Here is a 21,756-nt window from a genome sequence, read left to right on the forward strand (position 1 = left end):
AGAACTGTCAAACAGCAAAACAGGGGTGACTTTAAAGAATAAACAGTACTTATTGGCTAAACCAAAAATTCTGAAAATTTTATGGTAAGAATATATGTGAGTTTAGTTTCAAGGAAAATTAGAATATCTTAATTTGGACTTATTTAGCTCAAGATAAAAATAATTTAGTGACTATGACTCAAGTAGATAACTTTAAATGAACTATAAATAATAGTTGAATTATAGAGAATGTTGCATATGAACATGAAATGTATTAAATTGATAATTAAATTTATTTATTTAGATCCAGAAGATTAAAATAAGAAGCTAGATAGAGGAAAGGAAAAAGTTTGAGATTAATAGATTTTTGTACACGAACAAGTATCAAGGTAAGTTCGTGTAACTTGAATTATATTCTTTAATGCTTGAAATGTATGTTATTGATGTGAATATGATTTGAATGTTTATTGTATGAAAATTAATGAAACATTGATATATTTGATAAAATGGGAAGAAATCCTGGTTGAATGAAAGGAAAATTCGATGGATCTCTGAATAGGAATTGACGGTAAAAAGGATCTAGCCCGGACAGATGATCCTATTCTGATATAGCCCTCTTGAAGAATATGTGGAAAATGGATTTAGCCCGGACGGGTAATCCGAATTAGGGTCTGAATTTAGCCTGGACTGGTAATTCAGATCCAAGCTCATTAGAGTAATTGTCGTTGCAGGGGATTTAGCCTGGACTAGTAATCCCAACAATACTCTATGAGTTTATATTACAGGGGACTTAGCCTGGACTGGTAATCCCGCTGTAAGGATGAGGTTCGCGGAAGTGTGCTCTCTGAAATGGAAATGTGCGCACATGAATATGAATTGACGGACTCGAAAATGTACACTAAAAGTGTATCTCTGAAAATCAATCGAAATTCCGAGAAATTCAACGGGATAAATATGAAAAAATAATAAGGGAATGAAAATTATGGTATTGATGAGTTCATCAATCATGGTATATATTATTGGTACATAGAAATTATTGTACTAACTTGAATGTTTAGTTTGTGCATGTTAGGGTAATAATGCATTGAATGAATATAGGAATGTTTATTGTATTGTTTTGAAAATATTAGGTAAGTATAATTCTTGTTACATGAGCTTACTAAGCATAAAGTTCTTACCCTGTTTCATTTTCCCCTGTTTTGTAGTGTTAAGAGCTCAGAGGTCGGATTTGGTCGGAGACACATCACACTATCAACCTCAGGATTTCGGTATATCAAGAAACTTTATTTTGGAAATCAATGGCATGTATAAGCTAATAAAGTAAATGTTAACGTGAAATGAATGTAAAATTAGCCATTGGTATTGTTGAGGCCCAATTTTGAACAAAAAAATAAAACCTAAACCTACCCAAACCCCAATTACATCAACCCATTTTAACTAAATCCCTAAACGCAAACAATTAAACCCTAGCCCAATTAACCCAAACCTAAAGAAAACAAAAAACCTAGCTTCAGCCGTTGTGCGCCTCTACCACCGTTGCCCACACGCCATCGCCAACCTCCATGCTTCTCTGACACCACCTGCCTCTACCAGCCCTACTCTTGTTCCGTCACCTGCAAAAAGAAGGACGAACACGTAATAAACAGTAGCCAAAGCAATGTAAAATCGACTATAAAGCCACCAAAAATCGAATGTAAAAGGGAGGTCTTTTGGAATCCAAAGAAAACATTGTATTGCAATAATAATAAAAAAACAAGATTTTTTAACAAAAAAGAGAGCAGAGATCGAAGCAAAAAAAAAGCAGTCAAATACAAAGAAAATACAAAAACAGAGACAATCAATCGAAAGAGAGAAATAAACTTTCTAAAGGTGACCTTTTTATTTTCGGTTTTTAAAGCGTTATTTATTTTTCTTTCTTCATTTTTTTATATATGTACGAAAATAAAAGGAAGAAGAAAAGAAACTTACCTAAATCGCCTCACGGTCACGTCGCCGGAGTCTCCTTCTCCGTCGCCGAGACCGAGCTCAAAGGGAATAAAGGGAAAACCTTTTTTTTCCAATCGTGGGCTAAGAATGACTGGCTTCCAAATGAGGGATAAAAGAATGGGGGTTAGGGATTTGTTTTGATTTTTTGTAGAAAACGGCAGATGGCCATTCAAAATGATTTTTTTTAGTTTTAATAACTAATGAAACGGCGTCACAAACCCTAGGCCAAGCATGTTTCTGCTTTTGGGACAAATTGTGCAAATGGTCCCTCCTCCTTTCTGGTCCTTTCAAATCAGCTCATTGTTACTTTTAAATTTTGCCTAAAATATTATTTTAATTACATTTTAGTACTTGTTAGAATGGCACCGTTTTGATGGTGTGGGAATATTCCCAATTCGGTCCTCCACTTTTGCTCGTATTTCATTTCGGTCCCTTTTTTGTTTATTCATCTATTTTCTTATGTTTTAGACTCTGAATTTTATTTTAATCCCAATCTAATCCTTTATTTAACTTAAAGCTTATTTTATATGTATGATTGTTTTGTCTAGTTTATTTATTTATTTATCTTCCTTTAATTTTTAAATGGTTATTATTTTCACTTTATTTGCATTTTGTATTTTATGCCTTTAATTTTTTTTTCTTCCATCGGTTATTATAGTTATTATTAACATATTATTTATTCATCTATTTATTATATTATATCCCTCACATATATATTAAGGATTTTAATACTTACTTTCTAAATATTTGTTGTTCTTATTATCTTCATTTAAATATTTGTTATTTTTATCATTTTCACGCTACTAATATTTATTTATTTGTCTATCCATCTATTATTCATTTCTTTATATATATTTCCCGGTATTTCCCTTTCATTATTTTCCTTTTACTTTACTATTATTATTATCATATTATTAAATTAATTAGCTTTGCATTATTATTACTATTACTATTATATTTCTTTTATATTTATTTATCTATTCTTTTTTTCTTACATACATGTATTTTACTTTGTTTTGCCATTTATTTATATCCCCTTTATGATTTTAAAACTTCGGATTTTATTATTATATTATTATTTTTCTCAACCTTCACATATTATTATTATTATTATTATTATCTAATATATTATTATACCTATTTCACCGCTATTATATTTATTATTAATATTAGTATATATTTTATTATACGTGTATATATATACTTTTTATATATAGTATTATTTTTATATATCATTATATTTATTATTATACTTATTATTTTCACTATTGTTACTTATTATTTTATTTTAATATTATTATGTATTATTTGGTATACATACATCTTTTTGTGCATATTGTTATTTTTTTATTATACATATATTATTTTATTATGGTATTAATACATTTATTCTTTTTTTTCTTTTATTGTAAATATTATTTATTATTACTCTAATATCCTAATATTATGTTATAATATTTTTTATTAATCACCTCATTATATCATTGTTTGCACCGTTTATTTATTTATGAATTTTTTATTTAAAAAAATATTTTTATTCATGTTTTTTAATTTCAATAAATAAGGCCATGTACCGATTTAACATTAAGTCATCGATTTCATCGCTATGTTGGGTGAAATTCGTCGGCTCGTGTTAAAAACGGGACCCCCTTCTAAAAAAATCGAAAACTAAAAATTCTCATTTTTCAATCGGATCACGATTAAATGTCAAATTGAATTCGTGTTTCTGAAATCAAGACAACACATGTTTAACGAGATACCAATTTTTGGGTGTCGCGAGGGTGCTAATACCTTCCTTGCGCGTAACCGACTCCCGAACCCAATTTTACTCTGGTTTTTGACGTAGACCTAAACTCGGCCTTCTTTTTGTTTAAAAAAATAAATTTTCTTTTAAAAAAGAGATTTATTAGGTGTCCGATCACACCTAGAAAAAAGGACCGGTGGCGACTCCCTTTTTAATAAAATCGAAAATCGATTTTCAAATTTCCAATAAATCGCCTCAATTAGCGACCGAAAGCAAAAAAAAATTTACGTCGCTACAGGTATGGTTAACAAACCTAGTTTTGGTATGTGATGACATTATCTTATAAATATGCATGAATCTATATGCGTTAATCTATCTTGAAAATATATTGAATTGGATTGGTTGATGTGGATTGTTTTTGGTTTAAAATTGCAGGGAAGGTTAGGTATCTATAAGGGGGTTATATTGAGTAAAAAAATTAAATTAATTCATAAACTCCAATAATATCTTGTACCATATTTCAGCAATGAATACGGGTAGGAGGTATTACAATTGCTGCTTTAAGCCTAGAAGCAACAAGAATCTTTTTGTGAAATAGGCTTATATCCAAAATCTTTATTTCAATAAAATGCATGATTGTTATCATTTTGAGTAAATATTTTTATATTCTTTCCATTTCATACCGTACAAACAATTATTCTTAGATTCTTTTATTTTTGGACATTCTTTCGAATATTTTTCATTCATGATCGTACCATTCAAATAATCATCTTTGGAAATATTTTTTCTTTAGAATCTACCTTCGTACCTACAACAGGTCTCTAGATATCAATAACGTGAGCGACGCTGCCATTGACTCCGAGTCTCCTTTTGAGTGAAATATGAGCCTAAAGGGATCTCAGCACTTTGAAGATAACAGAGATGGTAACCTGGTTTCTTTTTTTTTTTTGAAAGTGTTGAAAAAAAAACTGAAATTTTAATTTAAATAATGGTACCAAAACGGTACCGTTTTGGCTCTAAACCTCCAGACGCAAAACGGTGTCGTTTTGGGGTGAAGTAGGCCACCCGACCCCCCTAGCAAGGAGCCATGTGTTTTGTAGCGGAAGGGATAATTGTACTTTCAGCCCTTTCACTTTTTAATCAATTTGCGATTAAGTTATTTTATTTTGTACCTATTAACTTATTTTAGTTTTCAATTTAATCTTGCATGAAGTGCAGCATTTTGGAGGGCGGGGATATTCCCCCATATGGTCCCTCCACATTATCCGCGCCTTTCAATGTGATCCCTTATTTTATTCTTTTCCAAATTAAGCTTTCAAATCCCATTTTGATTTCAATTTAGTCCTTCCATATTAATATTATTATGTTACTAAAATTAATTTATCTAATATTCAGCATTTTATTTTATTTTTATTTCTTCACGTATTGATATCTTCATAATATGCTTTTATTACTTGCATTATTATTGTTTATTCATTTATTTCTCTATACATACATTGTTATATGCTTCTACGTTTAGAGTATTATTACATATTATTATTATTATTTATTATTACTATTACTCTTATTATTTATTATTATCGTTGCTATTTCTATTATTGTTTTTCTATTACTATTTATATTATTGTTGTCATTATTCATTATATTATTATTATTATTTTATTATTTTTCTGTTATTGTTATTATTAGTCTATATTATTATTCCTATTAATGTATCATCACTAGTATCTTCCATTTTATTATTATCATTGTATTATCACTATTATTATCATCATATTAATTTTATACTACATTGTATATTTCCTTTTCGTATTTACTCGCGTCGTTATTATTACTATTATTATTATTATTATTATTATACTATTAAACTGATTTAGTTAATATTCAATATTTATTTGTTTGTTTATTTATTTATTATTTTTTATAGCTTGGTTTTATGTTTAGTTTTACCCTTATTATTATCATTTTTATTATCTATTTGTTTATATCTTTTTATACTTTCAAATTTTATATTATTTATTTTTATTATTTTTACTAATATTATTGTTATTAATATTTTATGTTCATTTTTTTACCTAATTTTATATTTGCTTATACTAATTTATTTATTTTTCATTCTTTCGTTTTCAAACACTTAAATTTAACTTCATGTATATGCATTTTACCTACTTTCTTATCACCATTTTATTTCATTTTTATTACTATTATTACTTAATTAATATTAAATTTGATTGATCATTGTCATTGCTGCTTCATCATTATATATAGTCATATCGCTTATTCGTGTTATCATTCTACTATTATTCCAATTATGTCACGAGCCGTGTTTAAATGTCCATTCTTTACATTATAATCCAAATAAAATAAATATGCATAGTTTTAAACATTACATGTGTATTTATTCGAAAGATTTTGAAAATTAAGGCAATGTACTGTATTTGGAAATTCTAGAGATCGTGCCCTAACATACTGGGTTTCGATTTTTCTCGTTTGATCCAAATGACCGAATAACCTTTTAAAATTAAAACACGTGAGTTTTGAAAATCAAAAGGCCAACTTATTCTCGAGGGTTTGAAATGTCGTGTCCTACCGTACTGGATGTGGCATTTTATTACTTCGGGACAAGAAGGTCTTTAGAATCCATTTCGATTTACTCAAGCAAATTCTTCGTATATATCAACATAAAAAAGGGATCGTATTCTAAATTTTTTTCGAGTTTTTAAATTTCGACATTAAGACATTAATTAATCAATTAGGTACTAATTTTGGGCGTTACAAGGGTGCTAATCTTTCCTCGTACGTAACTGACTCCCGAACCCATTTTCTTAAATTTCGTAGACCAAAATCGTTGTTTTAGTAAATCAAAATGTTTTATTAAAATGACCAAATTTTTAGGTGATCCGATCACACCTAAACAAAAAAAAGATTGGTGGCGACTCCCAATTTTCGTTTTCTTTTCAAAATATAAAGTCAACCCGTTTTTTCAAAAAATGGTTTCGACACTAATTAGTAATTAAGCTTTTTTTATTTTATCTAATTAAGGATAGCCTACAAAACATAAGGCATTAAGCCTTGCTGCACAAGCAAGGTCATATGGCCTAGAAAAGTGCGCATGAGAAGCTTTCTTGCTCCCTATCGACTATTGCCCTAAATGGACTAGGATTCTTTTGTTTTAATTGTGTAAAGTTTAAATGAAGATTAAACTCTTGTAGAAACTACCAACTTGGAAGTTTTCTCTCTGAGTTTTTCCGTCTTTTTTAAGAAGAGTCAGATTCCTTTTCTAGGTTAAGTTTAATTTCAATATAGGCTTTCTTTGATTTTGAATCTTAAAGAATTTTGCTTTAGGATTTTGAGTCTAAATCCTTTTGATTGTTAGGATTTGAGTTTATTTATTTATTTATTTATCATTTATTTGCAAAGGGATCGAAAATTCTTCATCGCAATTTCTTTGTTTGATCTAAGTTTGTCCGTCTTCTTTTTTTTTGAAATACGATGATAATATATATATTTTTTTCAATTATAATGGAGTTGTTAAATAGTAATTCAATTGGAAGGAGTTAATGTGCAACATCTTCAATTGATGAAGCTTATGGTAGTGGGAAGGATCACTGCGGATAAAGCCCTTGATCGGAAAGGGATGGTGAGTATTTTGAGTGGTATCTAGCAGAAGCAAGTGATCTGTGTAAGGGAAGTTGCGGAGAATACATTTGCAATTTTGTTTGAAAATTACAAAGAAAACTAGTGTTTACAAATATCTATCCTATACATTTGGAATTCCTTTAGCTTAGCACTAACCCAATGAAGCTCTCATTCCCCACACATTAGCAATAAAAAAAATCGTTTGTATGAGAGGGGGACCAAAATTGAATACAACATCATCAATTTTGGTCCCCTTTAATAGAACAACAATTTTTTTTTAAATTCACTATTTAATACATAAACATCAATTTGGTCCCCCTTCCATTGAACAACAATTTTCAACTGCAAATACTAGTTTTTGTTGGTACAACTGTGAATAATGTTATTAATTGAAGAATTAATCCAAATTGATAATGGTGATGAAAGTTCTGTTAAGTATGTGTTGTGGACTTTTTTTAATCAATCAACATATAAGGCTGGCTGATGCGGATTGTTTTTAGTTATCTTTTTGGACCGAATATTTAGCATGAATTTTTTACAATCATTTACCTTTATAAAAGAATTATGTAATTTCTATTTATGAGCCATCTGATTCATGAAATTGTTTGATTCAGAGAAGGTTATGAAGCAAGCAATCGAAGATAGTCCTTGGTCTATTATAAGCCATCTGATTCATTAAAAAGTTAGAAATAAATTATCCTTCTTTTTAAAAATTGAGATATTTGGAGGGTGAGTATTTGATACATTGCAATGTATTTTTTTTATTCTATAAGCAACCTTAAAAAATTAATTCTTCTTTTAATATTTTATTATCTCTATAAGACACTTGTCAACCTACTTATAGAGTCTAAAAACTCCACACAATGTACTATATAATTTCTCATATTTAAAATACCATATTTATCGATTATCCAAAACTATAAAAAAATAAATAATTTTATAAAAGTCAATATTTACTTGTATGAAACAAAATAATATTTTAATATAAATTCAACGGTGGCAACTATAGTGAAAACTATTAAAATGCGAACCATGAGAACCAAAATTGTCTTAGCTATTAAATCAAAATAAATAGTTCTAAGCCTTAGATTTTGTATTTATATTACTTTATTAAAATAAAACCAAAAACACTTGATCTTTCTCTTCTTTTTTTTCACTGTGTAATTATGGTTATTAAGATATTAGGGTGAAAAAAATTGAATAATATATACTTTCATATTAAATTATTTTTTGAAAAAAAAAGAATGGAAAGCAAGTTATTATGGTTATTAAAATTGTTAGGATTTGGGAACCGCTAGCCCAAATGACCCAATAGGATCCAGATCTCTAACCCGAATATACTTGTCCAGAAAGAAGAATATTCGCCTATAGACATAGTTCGTTAGGGACCCTATTGGAATGTTAGATATTAGCAAAGATAGCTTGCAAGGAGAGCTCATGTAAGCCTCGCAGGAATGAGGTCGCGAGCTATGTTTACAGAAAGGGATCATGAGCCCTGCAAGGGATCCCTGCTCGTGACTAGCAGGTACGAGGCTTGCTGGGGGAGTTAGTCCCAGGATTAGAAAGCAAATAAACCGAGGGATGCCTAGAGAATGTCAACACTAAGGACAAGGAATGTTAGTATTATCGGCCCTAAGACCGAGACAAAATATTGAGTCTTATTGTGAGCTGTAATAGCAATAGTAGGAATATGTATAAATACCTCTTGCATTTCCCGTAATACGATATGAAAAAAATATTATTAAACAAAAATTAATCAATTTATGTATTAGTTATTACGTAGAGTAAATATATTTTGAGTTAAAATAAATTAACTATACACCATTCAATAATTTTGAAATGAATCAAATATATTTTTAATTAACATGACTCAGTTGATAATACGTAAACATCAAATTTGGTCCCCTTTCCGGAGAGGAACAAAATTTTTAATAAAAAAAAGCATAGTTTAGTACATAAACATTAAATTTGATCCACTTTCATAGAACAACAACTTTTAACTAGAAGTAATGTAATTAGTTGAGGATTTAATCGAAATCGATAATGATGCTGAAAGCTGTGTTAAAGTATGTATTCTGGAATTCTTTTTAACCAATCCAACATATGGATTGTTTCTAATTATCTTTTTGGTCCGACTAATTTTTCATGTTAGCATAAAAATTTTGTAATTATTTACTGTAAAATATCAATTACAAGACTCTTGATCCATATATAAAAAAAGAAATTCAGCCACGAAATCCTGATTTTTGTTTTTTTTGAAATGCACACATATTCCTTTTGATCTTCTTTCCAAATATAAATTTTTTGAATGTAGACTTCTACTGGACTCATACAGACATAAGAATTAATAAATAAACCATTAGAAGAGTAGAGTTTGCCTTGATACAATACCGAATGTCCAATTATATAAGCAAGTCAGTTAGCAGTACATACGCAGAATTACATCTCTTCATGCACCATACCAAAATTTCATGGCGCCTACTCTTTCTATTTGCCTCACCGACTACTTCCACCACCTCTTAATCCTCATCATTTCTACTCTTTTCCTACTTTTCTTGGTTAAGTCTTTCAGAAATTTCAAGTCCAAATCAAAGTATCCGCCCACCCCTCCAGCTTTTCCCATCATCGGTCACATTCATCTCTTAAAATCTGGATTGCCTACATCTTTCCAATCTCTAGCCCGAATATACGGTCCCATAATGCAGATACGGGTCGGAGCTGCTAACTTCGTTGTGGCCTCGGATGCAAAATCAGCTCAACAAATTTTGAGAACATTTGACGCTGATTTTGCCTCCAAGTTCCAACCCGGTCCCACTAATTACCACATATATGAAGACAGTTCTTTCGTTAATGCTCCTTATGGTGCTTATTGGAGATTCATGAAGAAATTATGTATGACTAAACTGTTTACGGGTTCGCAGCTCGATCGGTTCAACGGAATTCGAGAGCAAGAGACTAGCAAACTCTTAAAATCGCTGCTGAACAAGTCTAAAGCAGGGGAGCCATGTGACTTGGCTGCAGAGGTAACTGAGCTGACAAATAACATGATTTATAGAATGGCAATGGGAAGGAGATGTTCAAACTATCCTAACCAAGCTGCGAAAATCAGAAGATTTATTACAGATTCCATGAAATATGCGGCAAAGTTTCATTTTGGAGAAGTGTTTGGGCCTTTGAAGAAATTCGACCTATTCGGTAATGGAAAGAGGCTTAAGTTGACTCTAAAGGGTTATGATCAAATGATAGAGCAGATTATGAAGGATTATCAAGATAATGATCTGGAAACTAGTGAAAATGATGATGAAAAAGATGTGATGGATATTTTGTTGGAGAGTTACAAAGACACAAATGCTGAAGTGAAGTTGACTAGGGATCAGATCAAGAACTTTTTCATGGTAACTAAACTTCTGCTTAATTTCTCACTCCATACAAAAACAGTCACCCTCCAGCCATCACATTATCTGTTATATATGCATCATATTGAAATCAAACAAAATGTTTGCTCTGCTGATATAGGAATTGTTTATGGCTGGTGTGGATACAACAGCGGCGGCAATACGATGGGCAATTGCGGAGCTTATCAACCATCCCAACATATTCAAAATCCTTAGAGAAGAGCTCGACTCAGTTGTGGGGAACAACAGACTAATCAAAGAATCTGATGTGCCAAAACTCCCTTACTTGCAAGCAGTAGTGAAGGAAACCCTAAGACTACACCCTCCAGGGCCCTTACTCCGCCGGGTTCCAAACAAAGATAGCAAAATCAACGGCTTCGATCTCAAGAAAGGGACTAGAGTTTTCATTAACGTCTACATGATCATGAGGGATCCCAATTGCTATAAGGAACCTGAAAAGTTCATGCCTGAGCGCTTCTTAGGCAACAGTACTGAAATGAAGGGCCAGGATTTTCATTACCTTCCCTTTGGCAGTGGAAGGAGAGCCTGTCCTGGTGCATCTCATGCTATGTTTGTGATGCATGCCACCATTGGAGCCCTTACACAATGCTTTAATTGGAAAGTGAAAGAGGCGGAGAAAGTTGATACTGAAGCAGCTGGAACTGGTTATTCGGGTGCATTTGCAGTTCCTCTCCTGTGTTATCCCAATACCCGTTTTTATCCTTTTCAGGAATGAGCCCAAGATTTGAAGCTTGTTTTTATTTAACATTACTCAATGTACTTGTGTTTGCTTCATTAGATCAAAGTATCTTGGACTTTTCAATGTAATTATGGACACATACTTGCCAAATAATGAATTCTATTTCCATTGTCTATTATATATCATCACTCCACTTCATACTTTCCCCACCAAATTTAAAACATAAAAAGAAAATCTATCTACACAAATCCACAAAAATTCTTATATCAAAATCCTAAATTGTAACTTTAACCCCAATATCTTAAATCTTAACCCTAACGTCGATATCAACTCCAACACCCGATAGGATATATGGGTATCAAGAATTGTAATTAAATTTAAATTATAGTCGAGACCTAGGCTCGATTAAGAGTGTAGGTTGAATATGAAGTTACCGAGTTCGAAAAATGGGTTGGATGTGATTTTTCTTTTCTGAGATTTAATAAGTCTAAAGAGTTGAATCATTAAATGAAATTAAACTAGATGAAATGATTATCACTAATGCCTTAATGACTCTGAAGCTACAACATTGCCCATTGAATAATTGAATGTCTATAACCGCCTAGGTTATTTCTTTAAGAGTGGGTGGTATTTGGGTGGGTTGAACAAAAAGATTCAAATCCAAAATTAACTTCAACCCTACTATTTAAACGGTTTATGAAATATAATTTTAAAAATTATGGTTATTTAAAATTGAATTAAATTAAATTATTGTTTTTTTATAGTATAAAAATAAATATTTTATATTTAAAATAATAAAAATAATTTAAAAGTTGTTAAAATTTATTATTTTTTAGAAATATTTATAAAAAGACTTGAAATATTGTCAAATAATATTCAAGAATCATAAAATAAAACTTATTTTATCAAAATAAATTTTAAAAATTAATATAAAAAAATCGAAAACTCAACTGAATTTTAAAAAATCTAAAAAAACCTATTTGTGAAAGGGTATGACAATAGATTTGTAAAATATATTATTGATAATCGACAATTTTGGAATTACATAAATGAGAAAATGCAACTTTGATTAATCCCCTGGACCACTGTTAAAGCTTACGGCAGTATAGCATTTCTTTTAAAATTTGATGGCATCATTCATATAGAAACAACATAATTGACAAATTATGAATATATGATTAACGAATTAATGACCTTACCCAATTATTTAAATCTTTTTAGCATTTAATCTTAATGTCCAAAAGTTTTTATTTTTTATTTTGCCAAATAACTTCCTTTCATAATCCTCAATTTTGAACTGACAGAAATATTAAAGTTATGTGGTTTTCAATTTGAGAAAAGTTTTATATTTTGATATTTAAAAACATTAATATTATATTTAATTTAATTTAAATTTTAGGATTAATTTAATAAAAAATTATAATTAATTAATTAATACTATTAATAATTAATTTTTATCCCTAAATCTCACAAAAAATTATAGTCATCAAATTATTTAACTCAAAAATAAACGAATTTACGATTAACACTAAGTTTATTCTATTAACAAAATCATGAAAGTTGAATTTTAATAATATTAAAAATTAATTAATTTTCATTAGAACCCTAAAATCTGACTTAAACTCTAAAAAATTAAATGTTACCTTTGAGTACGTTACCTTTGAATATCAAAATGTATTACTTTTGTCAAATACATGTATTAAAATAGACAAAAATACCTACTAATGAATTAAGCCTTAAATTTACAAAAATAAAAAATTTATGTAATATTTTGAGTTAAAATAAATTAAATACTTTTGAGATGAATCAAATATGATTTTTTTAAAGAATTAACCGCAACATATTCCATAAACTAAAATATAATCCCTATTTCTTGTTTAGTTTTTATCCATGGCAGTACATATTTTAGTTGTGGCTTTCAATTTAGATTGCCAAAAATAAAATGAAAGAAAATAGGAGGACGGAAGCTTCAACCTAATATCTCTAGGAAGGACGTTAAACACTTAATTGATTCAACCCTATTTATTTTATTGGTTAATCCTTTCAACTAACCCTTTATATTTTGGGGTGTGACAACTCTCCTCTACTTAAAGAAATTTCGTCCTCAAAATTTACTTGTTTCGAATAGATGAAGGTATTGTTGATGAAACATTTCTTTCGGTTCCCATGTGGCTTCCTCAGTGCCACGGTTTCGCCACAAAATCTTAACAAATGAGATTCGTTTCCTTCTCAGAACCTTTACGTCATGATCTAGAATTTGTACGAATTCCTCCTCAAAGGACAAATCTGGTCTCACTTCAATATCTTCAATTGGTATAATATGGGAATGGTTAGACCAGTATCATCTCATCATGGAGACATGGAAAACGTCATGGATGCAGTCCAGTTAATGAGGTAATTTTAATTGGTATGCCATTGGACTGACTCTCTTAAGGATAAGGTCTAATGAACCTAGGGCTTAACTTGCTCTTTCGTCTGAACCTCAACACTTTTTGCCATGGAGACATTTTCGAGAAGACTTGGTCTCCAACATTGTATTCAATGTCCTTTCTCCTTAGGTCTGTATATGACTTTTGCCTATCCGAAGCCGCTTTTAGCCTATCCTGGAATAATTTAATTTTCCCCTTAGACTCCTATATCACTTTGGGACCCAAAATTTTCCTTTCACCTCTTTAATCCAACATAATGGTGTTCGACAACTACAACCATAGAAAGCTTCATAAGGTCCTATTTATATACTTGACTGAAAGCTATTATCATAAGCGAATTCAACTAGAGGCAAATGTTCCTCCCAACTACTTCAGAATTTGATAATGTAACTCCTTAGCATATCTTCTAAGATCTGAATGACTTGCTTAGACTATCCATTAGTTTGCGGATGAAAGACAATACTAAAATCCAAGCAAGTACCTAGTGCCCCATGTAGCTTCTTCCAGAATCAAGATATTAAGTCTTGCTAATGTTCTTCCATATATTTAAAATATTTTATATAATTTGTATTAAGTGCAATGGTAAAGCGTATTGTACTTTTAAAGAGAGAATTCATATTTGAACTTTAAAAATAATATGGTTGAGAAAAACAAATTCCGAAAAAATTATTTTTCATGTTCAGTTAAACAAACTTAAATAATATCTTAGTCATAATATATATATATATAAATTATTTTACCACAAATCTATATAGAATACATATTAGGTAGGATATCAATCAAGAAAAGTTTAAAGAAAATAATATAAGTTTAGTATCTTATTTAGGAAGAGAAGGACGTTCTAAAGATATTATAATTTTCAATTATTGAAGCCAACCAAAGAGTTTTTCCCTAAAATTTTCGACTTTATCGTACAACAAAAATAATTAACATGACTCTCTTTTTCTTTTTTATTTATTTATAAATTTGCTATTATTTACCTCATGAAAATTACAAAGAAAACTAGTGTTTACAAATATCTATCCTATACATTTGAAATTACTTTAGCTTAGCACTAACCCAATGAAGCTCTAATTGTCAACACATTAGCAATGAAAAAACCCTTTGTATGAAAGGGGGACCAAAACTGAATACAAAATCATCAATTTTGGTCCCCTTTAATAGAACACTTTTTTTTTTAAATTCACTATTTAAAACATAAACATCAATTTTGGTCCCCTTTCCATAGAACAACAATTTTCAATTAAAAATATTGATTGCTTTTTTTCGTACAACTGTGAATAATGTTATTAATTGAGGAATTAATTCTAATTGATAATGATGATGAAAGTTCTGTTAAGTATGTGTTGTGGACTTTTTTTAAAGGCTGACATGGATTGTTTTTATTTATCCTTTTGGTCCGGCTGTTCAGCATGAAATTTTTACAGCCATTTACCTTTATAAAAGAATCATGTAATTTCTATTTATGGGATTAAGGGATTCAGCCTTTTCGGTTTGAAATTTAGATGATAAAATAAGGCTCCGTTGGTTTGTCAGTAAAATATTTTTTGGAAAATAATTTCTGAAAAATAATTTATTTTTCTGATTTTTGGATGAATCTGTGTAAAATATTTTCTGTTATTTAGCAAATTTCCTGAAAATAATTTCCGAAAAACTGTTTTAAATTAAAGAAATATGTATTTAAGAATTTATTATCTTTTCATTGTTTAATTGAGTTTATTATATATATATATTTAATATCAAGCATGTACAAGTTGCCAAGTTCTTATATTACTCTAAAAAAGTTAGACAAAAAAATTTTAAACCATTATATAGGAACCATTGCCATGTTTTGGGATTTAACTTGGACAAAACAAAAATTCAAGCCTTAAAACAAAAATAATTGCTTAGTTCAAACCCGAGTGTAAGAATAATTGCCTAACTTAGTGGATCAATAATAAATTTAAGCCCCAATGTAGTATCAGTTACCAAATTCAAGTCCCAAAAAAATGATACACCATCAAATTTATTAGAAAACTTGTGAAATAAAGCTAGCAATTTCTTTTACTAAAGCGTCCTAGTTGCCTTTGAGAAACAAAAACACTGGACAATAAAGTTCAAACATTGCAAACCAGCTCATCGAAGTAAACAAAATTTGATAGTAAATTAAAGAAAATTCAACTTCAACCAGTCAGATGTGGCCTAGGCTTCTCAAATGAAAAACAATATCCAATCAACAAACTGACAGGTGTTCACTACCAAAAATTTTAGAACTATAAACCACATTAACTCTCTTTTCATTGCAATGAGAGAACTTAAACAAGTTAGGCTTTGATGCCTTGTAAGTGGTCTTCAGCTTCCTGGTAGGCGGCCTTACCTTATTGAACACCAATGGGAACTTAATTTTAGAGTTGTGGAGCTGCTTGGTGCTATCTCTCTTGCATAGCTTGGCTGGGATAGTTGCAGTCTTGATAATCTGGATACATGGGAACCGAACTCTGTGGCGAGAAACCATCTCAGTGTACTTCTGTTCAACAGCTCCGTTTAGAGTAGTGTCGCGGTATTCCTTGTACATGTTATGATAACTAGTACGGCTTTGGTAGCGGAGCCATATACCATAATTCTTGATCTTGGTAGGGTTCTTCTCAAATATCTGCAGAGAAGTTTGATTTAGATACCAAGCATTAAAAAGAATATCAAATGATGCATCAAAAATTGTGTTGCCTTGGGTGTATAGATAATCAATATGCAATCAAACCAGTAGCCATTTCCCAGGCTACAGCTGCCCAAACCTTGTTGCTTCAGTATAGCAATAGCAAAACCAGCTGCCCAAACCTGCAAAGGATGAGCCCTTTTCACCTTGTTGGAAAGCATACAATAAGCAGTAGACAATCAAAAACCAGGAAAAAGTAGCCAAAGCTTTTCGACAAAATACTTTTTGAACCAAATCAAGAAGATGCACTTTGATGGTTTTGCTGTTTGAAAATATGATTTGAAAAAGAAAAATGCAAAAAAACCTCATTTGTCTCGTCTTTCTTCTAACATCATGTTTTTAAAATTGACATTTTAATTTTTCATAACAGTAGTTAACAGCAATGCTAAAAGCTTAAAATTCCCAAACCATAATTTTTAAAAGCAACATTTTCCAAATGCACTTTTTTTTTAGACCAAACTTTTTACAACTCAGCCATAATGCTAAGCTAAGCAACAATAAAGTTGGACTAAATTGATAGATATATTACGCAAGATTTGATTTTGCAATGACAAAAGCCAAAACTCAAAGAAATCAACTAGAATATTTACAGGTTTGATTTAATTCACTTACTAATTACTTTTTTTTCTTATTTTAATAAAACAACACTTTCAAATTCACGAACAAGTCGTTAGACCTACTTATTTGCGGCTGAAGAACGACCATGAGAAGCAAAATATTTCTTTTGGAAGCCTATCAAGCTTGAACCTTTCAAAAAAGAACAAAAACCAACAGTTTCCTTTATTTTCCTTCACTTTCTCAGCAATCAAATAGAAAACAACTATGTTAAATCAAAAACCAAGAGAAAAGGCGATTACAAAACAGATCACAAGCATTCATAACTGAAACAAGCACATTCATCTACAAAAATGTCCAGTAATTAAAATCTAAGTTACTTACTTCACTACTCCCTCTCTCTCAATTTCCTCAAACACTTTAATCTATAAGAGACAAATAGAAAAAAATTAAAGGTCATGGAAGCATGTTCCTATTTAGAAAATTAGTGAAATATGCAAATTTTAAAGATTTTCACTTATGAATTGTTATATTCCTCATTTAGCCCTGGACTTTTTGATGAAAATAATGGCCTTCATCAACGAAACATACAGTTTCATATTTCAACTGATATTTCTTTTTCATAAATTATTAGAATGATTTGATATAATTGACTAATAGCCTAAATTTCTCAAATATTTATTTTTATAAAATTAATTTCTGCCCACATTCTTATTTAAATGCTATGATAGACTCAACAAATTGCATTACTATTTATCATTATCTTTAATTTGATTTGAATCAATTAATTATCTTATATAAGAATAACAATGTTTTGGCTTCTTACCAACTTTGTCACAAACACCTCTTTTTTTATTTATTTCTCAAGCAATATGATATTTAGCTAAAGAAAATACATCGCATAACAAAAATATTTAGATTAACAACAATGTTTTTATTAATTTTAGTAATTTACTTCTGCAACATTAAATTAAATATATTATACTCTAAATATATATATACAATTAATTCAGAGTAAAAAAAAAACTAGTTTGAGCTAATTTCTTAGATTCACCAATGAAATGTCCAGGAAATTTCATATATTGTTTTCAATCTCATTGACCATTGCTGTAGATTGCTTTGCTTCCTACTACCATCTTGATGGGTCTCATCATGGATTGAACCCACTATAGTTTTTAAATTTGAATATGGCCAATTCAACCTAACGTCAATCAAGATCAAACAATAGAAAATGTTTTTTTTTAAATATTTCTTTAATTTTAATTTTAAAATGTATAAATATTAATATATAATATTTTTTTATTTAACGAGAAAATTAAGTGGACCAAATCAATTTTATTGTTAAAGTTTGAATCTAAGAACCTGATTTCAAAGAAGATTTAAACAATCCAGTAATAAAATAAGTTGAAAGATTTAGATAGAAAAAGACGTTCTGAAGATATTAATAATTCAATTATTAAGCTCTTTCTTCAAATTATTCTCCACTTTATCATCCTACAAAAATTAATTAACATCTACATAAAAATAATTAAACATAAATTTTGGCCCCCTTTCATAGAACAACTACTTTTTATTTTAAATTTTGTTTAAAAGAAAATTGAAGTATTATTCAGCAAGCCTCATCATAATCCAAGAAATCAATTTTGCCACCCAACAGAAAGAATTTAATATTATTAGATTATGTAACATCTATGTTGTGAATGGAAAAAAATTATATAAATTAACATCAATGAACGAATCTACATTCAAAGAATTTTATGTCTACCTACCTTAGCACTCATGCATTTTATTTTTTCCCCAAGATTTTAATTTAAATAATTACAAAATTATTGACAGATATATGTCTTTATAATAAAATTTAATATTGATTAAGTTGAAAGACCAACTCAATCAAGTTATAAAAATAAAAAAAATGCACTACTACTTCTCGTGGAAATATAATTAATATACTATTATTCACTGAAAGCTACTGGTTTGATCTCCGCTCCTCCAATCATCTGTATACTAGAACCTTTTCCATGCTGGGGGTTTTCAAAAATTATTTTTATAATTTATTTATTAATAATTCAATTCAAAATTAAAATTTTTTTCCATTTTTTATTTTTCCATCTAACAGCAAAAACAAGGGGTAAAAATGATGTCAGATTCTAAGCAAAACACATCTGCAATGCTTTAGCATTGTATCCTACTTTTATTATGATTTATAGATACGACCAAAGAAATAATAACTCATTATATGACATATTTACTATAAGGGTAAAAATAGTTATGTAATACATTTATTAAGAATTTAAAATGAAACTAATTATTATTTTAATTGAAGTGGTAAAGTTGAGAGACTTTATGTTTAATGTTTTTAGTTCAAATCTCAGCATAAGTAATAAGTATGAATATTTTCTAAATTTTATATAAAAAGATAAAAATATCTTTAACTTAATATTTATTATTTTGTTAAAATAAAATTATTTTAGCAATTTAACAGCTAAGTTGATATTCAGTTAAAATCTTTATATATATATTAAGTATACATTTTATTTACATTCGTTATGTACTTGATATATATTATTAAATTATGTAATATATTGATTTATCTTAATTTTGTATACATTCATTATGCTACATTAACATAAAAATTTAATTTTAAATTTAATATAAAAATTGAAGTGTAATGTCATTAGAGTATAAATATATTATTTTCACTATTTTAGTTTTTTTATTATTTGCATTTACTCATAAATCATTTAAAATATAAATATTATAATATTTTATTATAAATTTTGATTGATTAATTTGATGTAATAATTAATAAACGTAAATTTGATGATTTAATTGTAAGTTAATTTTTTTAAAATTGTAATATTTAATATAAAAATATGTTTTTATTAGGTAAAATTAAAATGATTGTATTTATAAAAATATATATAAATTAGATACTTAATTAGTAAGTTATATAATTATTTAATTATAATTAGAAAATTTATTATAACTTTTTATTATCAATTCCTCTAATGTAAAGAGGAAGCAATTCTTGAAGTTAAACCTTTATTATAATAACGGATTGAGCCTTAATTTAATTAGTATGAATATTATTATAAATGTAGAAAAAATATCGACTAAGAAATTTACCTATTTTATCAAATAATGGCAACTTTTAAAAATTAAGATAGAAAGCATCAGCCGATGTTTGACACCATAGTTTACATATTGGTCCATTTTCCATTGTGACTTCATGAAAATTTAAAGATATAAGTATAATAATTAAGCTAGGCGGAGAGGAGGAAGAGCTCATAATATGGGGACCATTAGAAAACAAGAGAAATGGTAGGAGAAATATACATGCATCCTCCCATAAAATAAAAACATAATATTGGGACCATCAATTTAAATTTGTGGAGTCGCTTCATGTTTGTATGTTTGTTGTGATTATGAGTATAGGGAATATAATTAATTTGATCAACTTCAGTAAATATTCAAACACTGCAAAAAGGAGTAATTTATCATCAAGTTTCAAAGTTCTCACTTAATATCAGTGATTCAATGTGTCGAAACTATTTTTTGAAAAAAAGTCGACTTAATTTCGAAAATGAAAAAATAGGAATTGCCACCAATCCTTTTTGATGAGGTGTGATCGGGTCACCTCGTAAAATGGCTGTTTTAAATATAACGGTTCAATTTATTAAAACAACGATTTTAGCCTAAAAAATTTAGAAAAACAGGTTCGGGAGTCGATTACGTACGAGAAAGGATAAACACCCTCGTAACGCCCAAAATTGGTACCTAGTTGATTAATTAACATCTTAGTGTCGAAAATTAAAAACTTGAAGAGAGTTTAAAATACGATCCCTCTTTGTGGTAATATTTACTTAAAAATCGTTTGGGTAAATTAAAACGTATGCCAAAGACTTTCTCATCTCAAGATAACAAAATGTCACATCTAGTAAGTTGGGACACTACCTCGACCCTTGAGGATAAGCTTGCCTTTTAATTTTATTTAAAACTGGATATTTGGTTATATAGATTGAACGCGAAAAAATCGAAACCCAATAAGTTAGGGCAAGATTTCTCGAATTTCCAAATATAGAATATTGCATTTATTTTAAAAATCTCATCTCGAGGTAACAAAATATCACATCTAGTAAGTTATGACACAACACCTCGAATTCTCGAGAATAAGGTTTTTGGTTTAAAACTTATGTATTTGGTTCTAAAAGGATATTCCACTATTTAGGTTAAACGAGGAAAAATCAAAACCTAGTACCTTAGGGCACGGCTTCTTAAATTTCCAAATGCAGAACATTACCTTTAAAAAAACTCTATTTTTTGATGAATTTGGATAAAAAATTAATGAAATATTTAAAGTGAATTTGGATAAAATGTTTAACATTTTGGGCCATTGAGCCATGTTTATTTTGGGTCTGATTTTTTGTAAAATATGTTTGGGTTTATTGGACTTGAACTTGGATTGTATAATGGACTGTTTGGATATTGTTTAGGTTGCCTAATTTGGGCGTTGGCCGGGCAAAATAGTGCTGTTACACAATGGAAGCATTCATATATTGTGGTCCCCTTGCTCTCCTGCTGCAAAATGATTTTGATAGAACAACTCTGTATTTGGACCTTATATAAGAATATGCAGG

The 21,756-nt window shown here is 29.2% G+C and overlaps 1 protein-coding gene and 1 long non-coding RNA gene across 2 annotated transcripts; one reads left to right on the plus strand and one right to left on the minus strand.

Annotated features, from left to right (window-relative positions):
- The first annotated feature begins 9,645 nt into the window (after positions 1-9,645).
- Positions 9,646-11,571, plus strand: LOC107891901 (3,9-dihydroxypterocarpan 6A-monooxygenase). Its single transcript, XM_016816829.2, has 2 exons — positions 9,646-10,743; positions 10,865-11,571. Exons 1-2 carry the CDS (start codon positions 9,820-9,822, stop codon positions 11,477-11,479), a joined length of 1,539 nt encoding a protein of 512 aa, XP_016672318.2. The 5' UTR covers positions 9,646-9,819; the 3' UTR covers positions 11,480-11,571.
- Positions 11,572-16,017: 4,446 nt separating this feature from the next.
- On the minus strand, positions 16,018-17,238 carry LOC107889523 (uncharacterized). The gene is made up of 2 exons (XR_001681770.2): positions 16,644-17,238; positions 16,018-16,504 (listed from the first exon to the last, which is right to left on the minus strand). It is a non-coding gene; the product is annotated as an uncharacterized lncRNA (long non-coding RNA).
- Between the last annotated feature and the right edge of the window lie 4,518 nt (positions 17,239-21,756).

The sequence above is a fragment of the Gossypium hirsutum genome, chromosome A09 (assembly GCF_007990345.1).
Source record: "Gossypium hirsutum isolate 1008001.06 chromosome A09, Gossypium_hirsutum_v2.1, whole genome shotgun sequence".
Classification (NCBI taxonomy): Eukaryota; Viridiplantae; Streptophyta; class Magnoliopsida; order Malvales; family Malvaceae; genus Gossypium; species Gossypium hirsutum.

What these genes read in the sequence shown, in the direction of transcription:
- LOC107891901 (XM_016816829.2), top strand. Translation starts at nt 9,820, where the DNA reads ATGGCGCCTACTCTTTCTATTTGCCTCACCGACTACTTCCACCACCTC. An exon ending in AGATCAAGAACTTTTTCATG is followed by an intron (nt 10,744 to 10,864) that starts GTAACTAAACTT and finishes CTGCTGATATAG; the next exon opens with GAATTGTTTATGGCTGGTGT.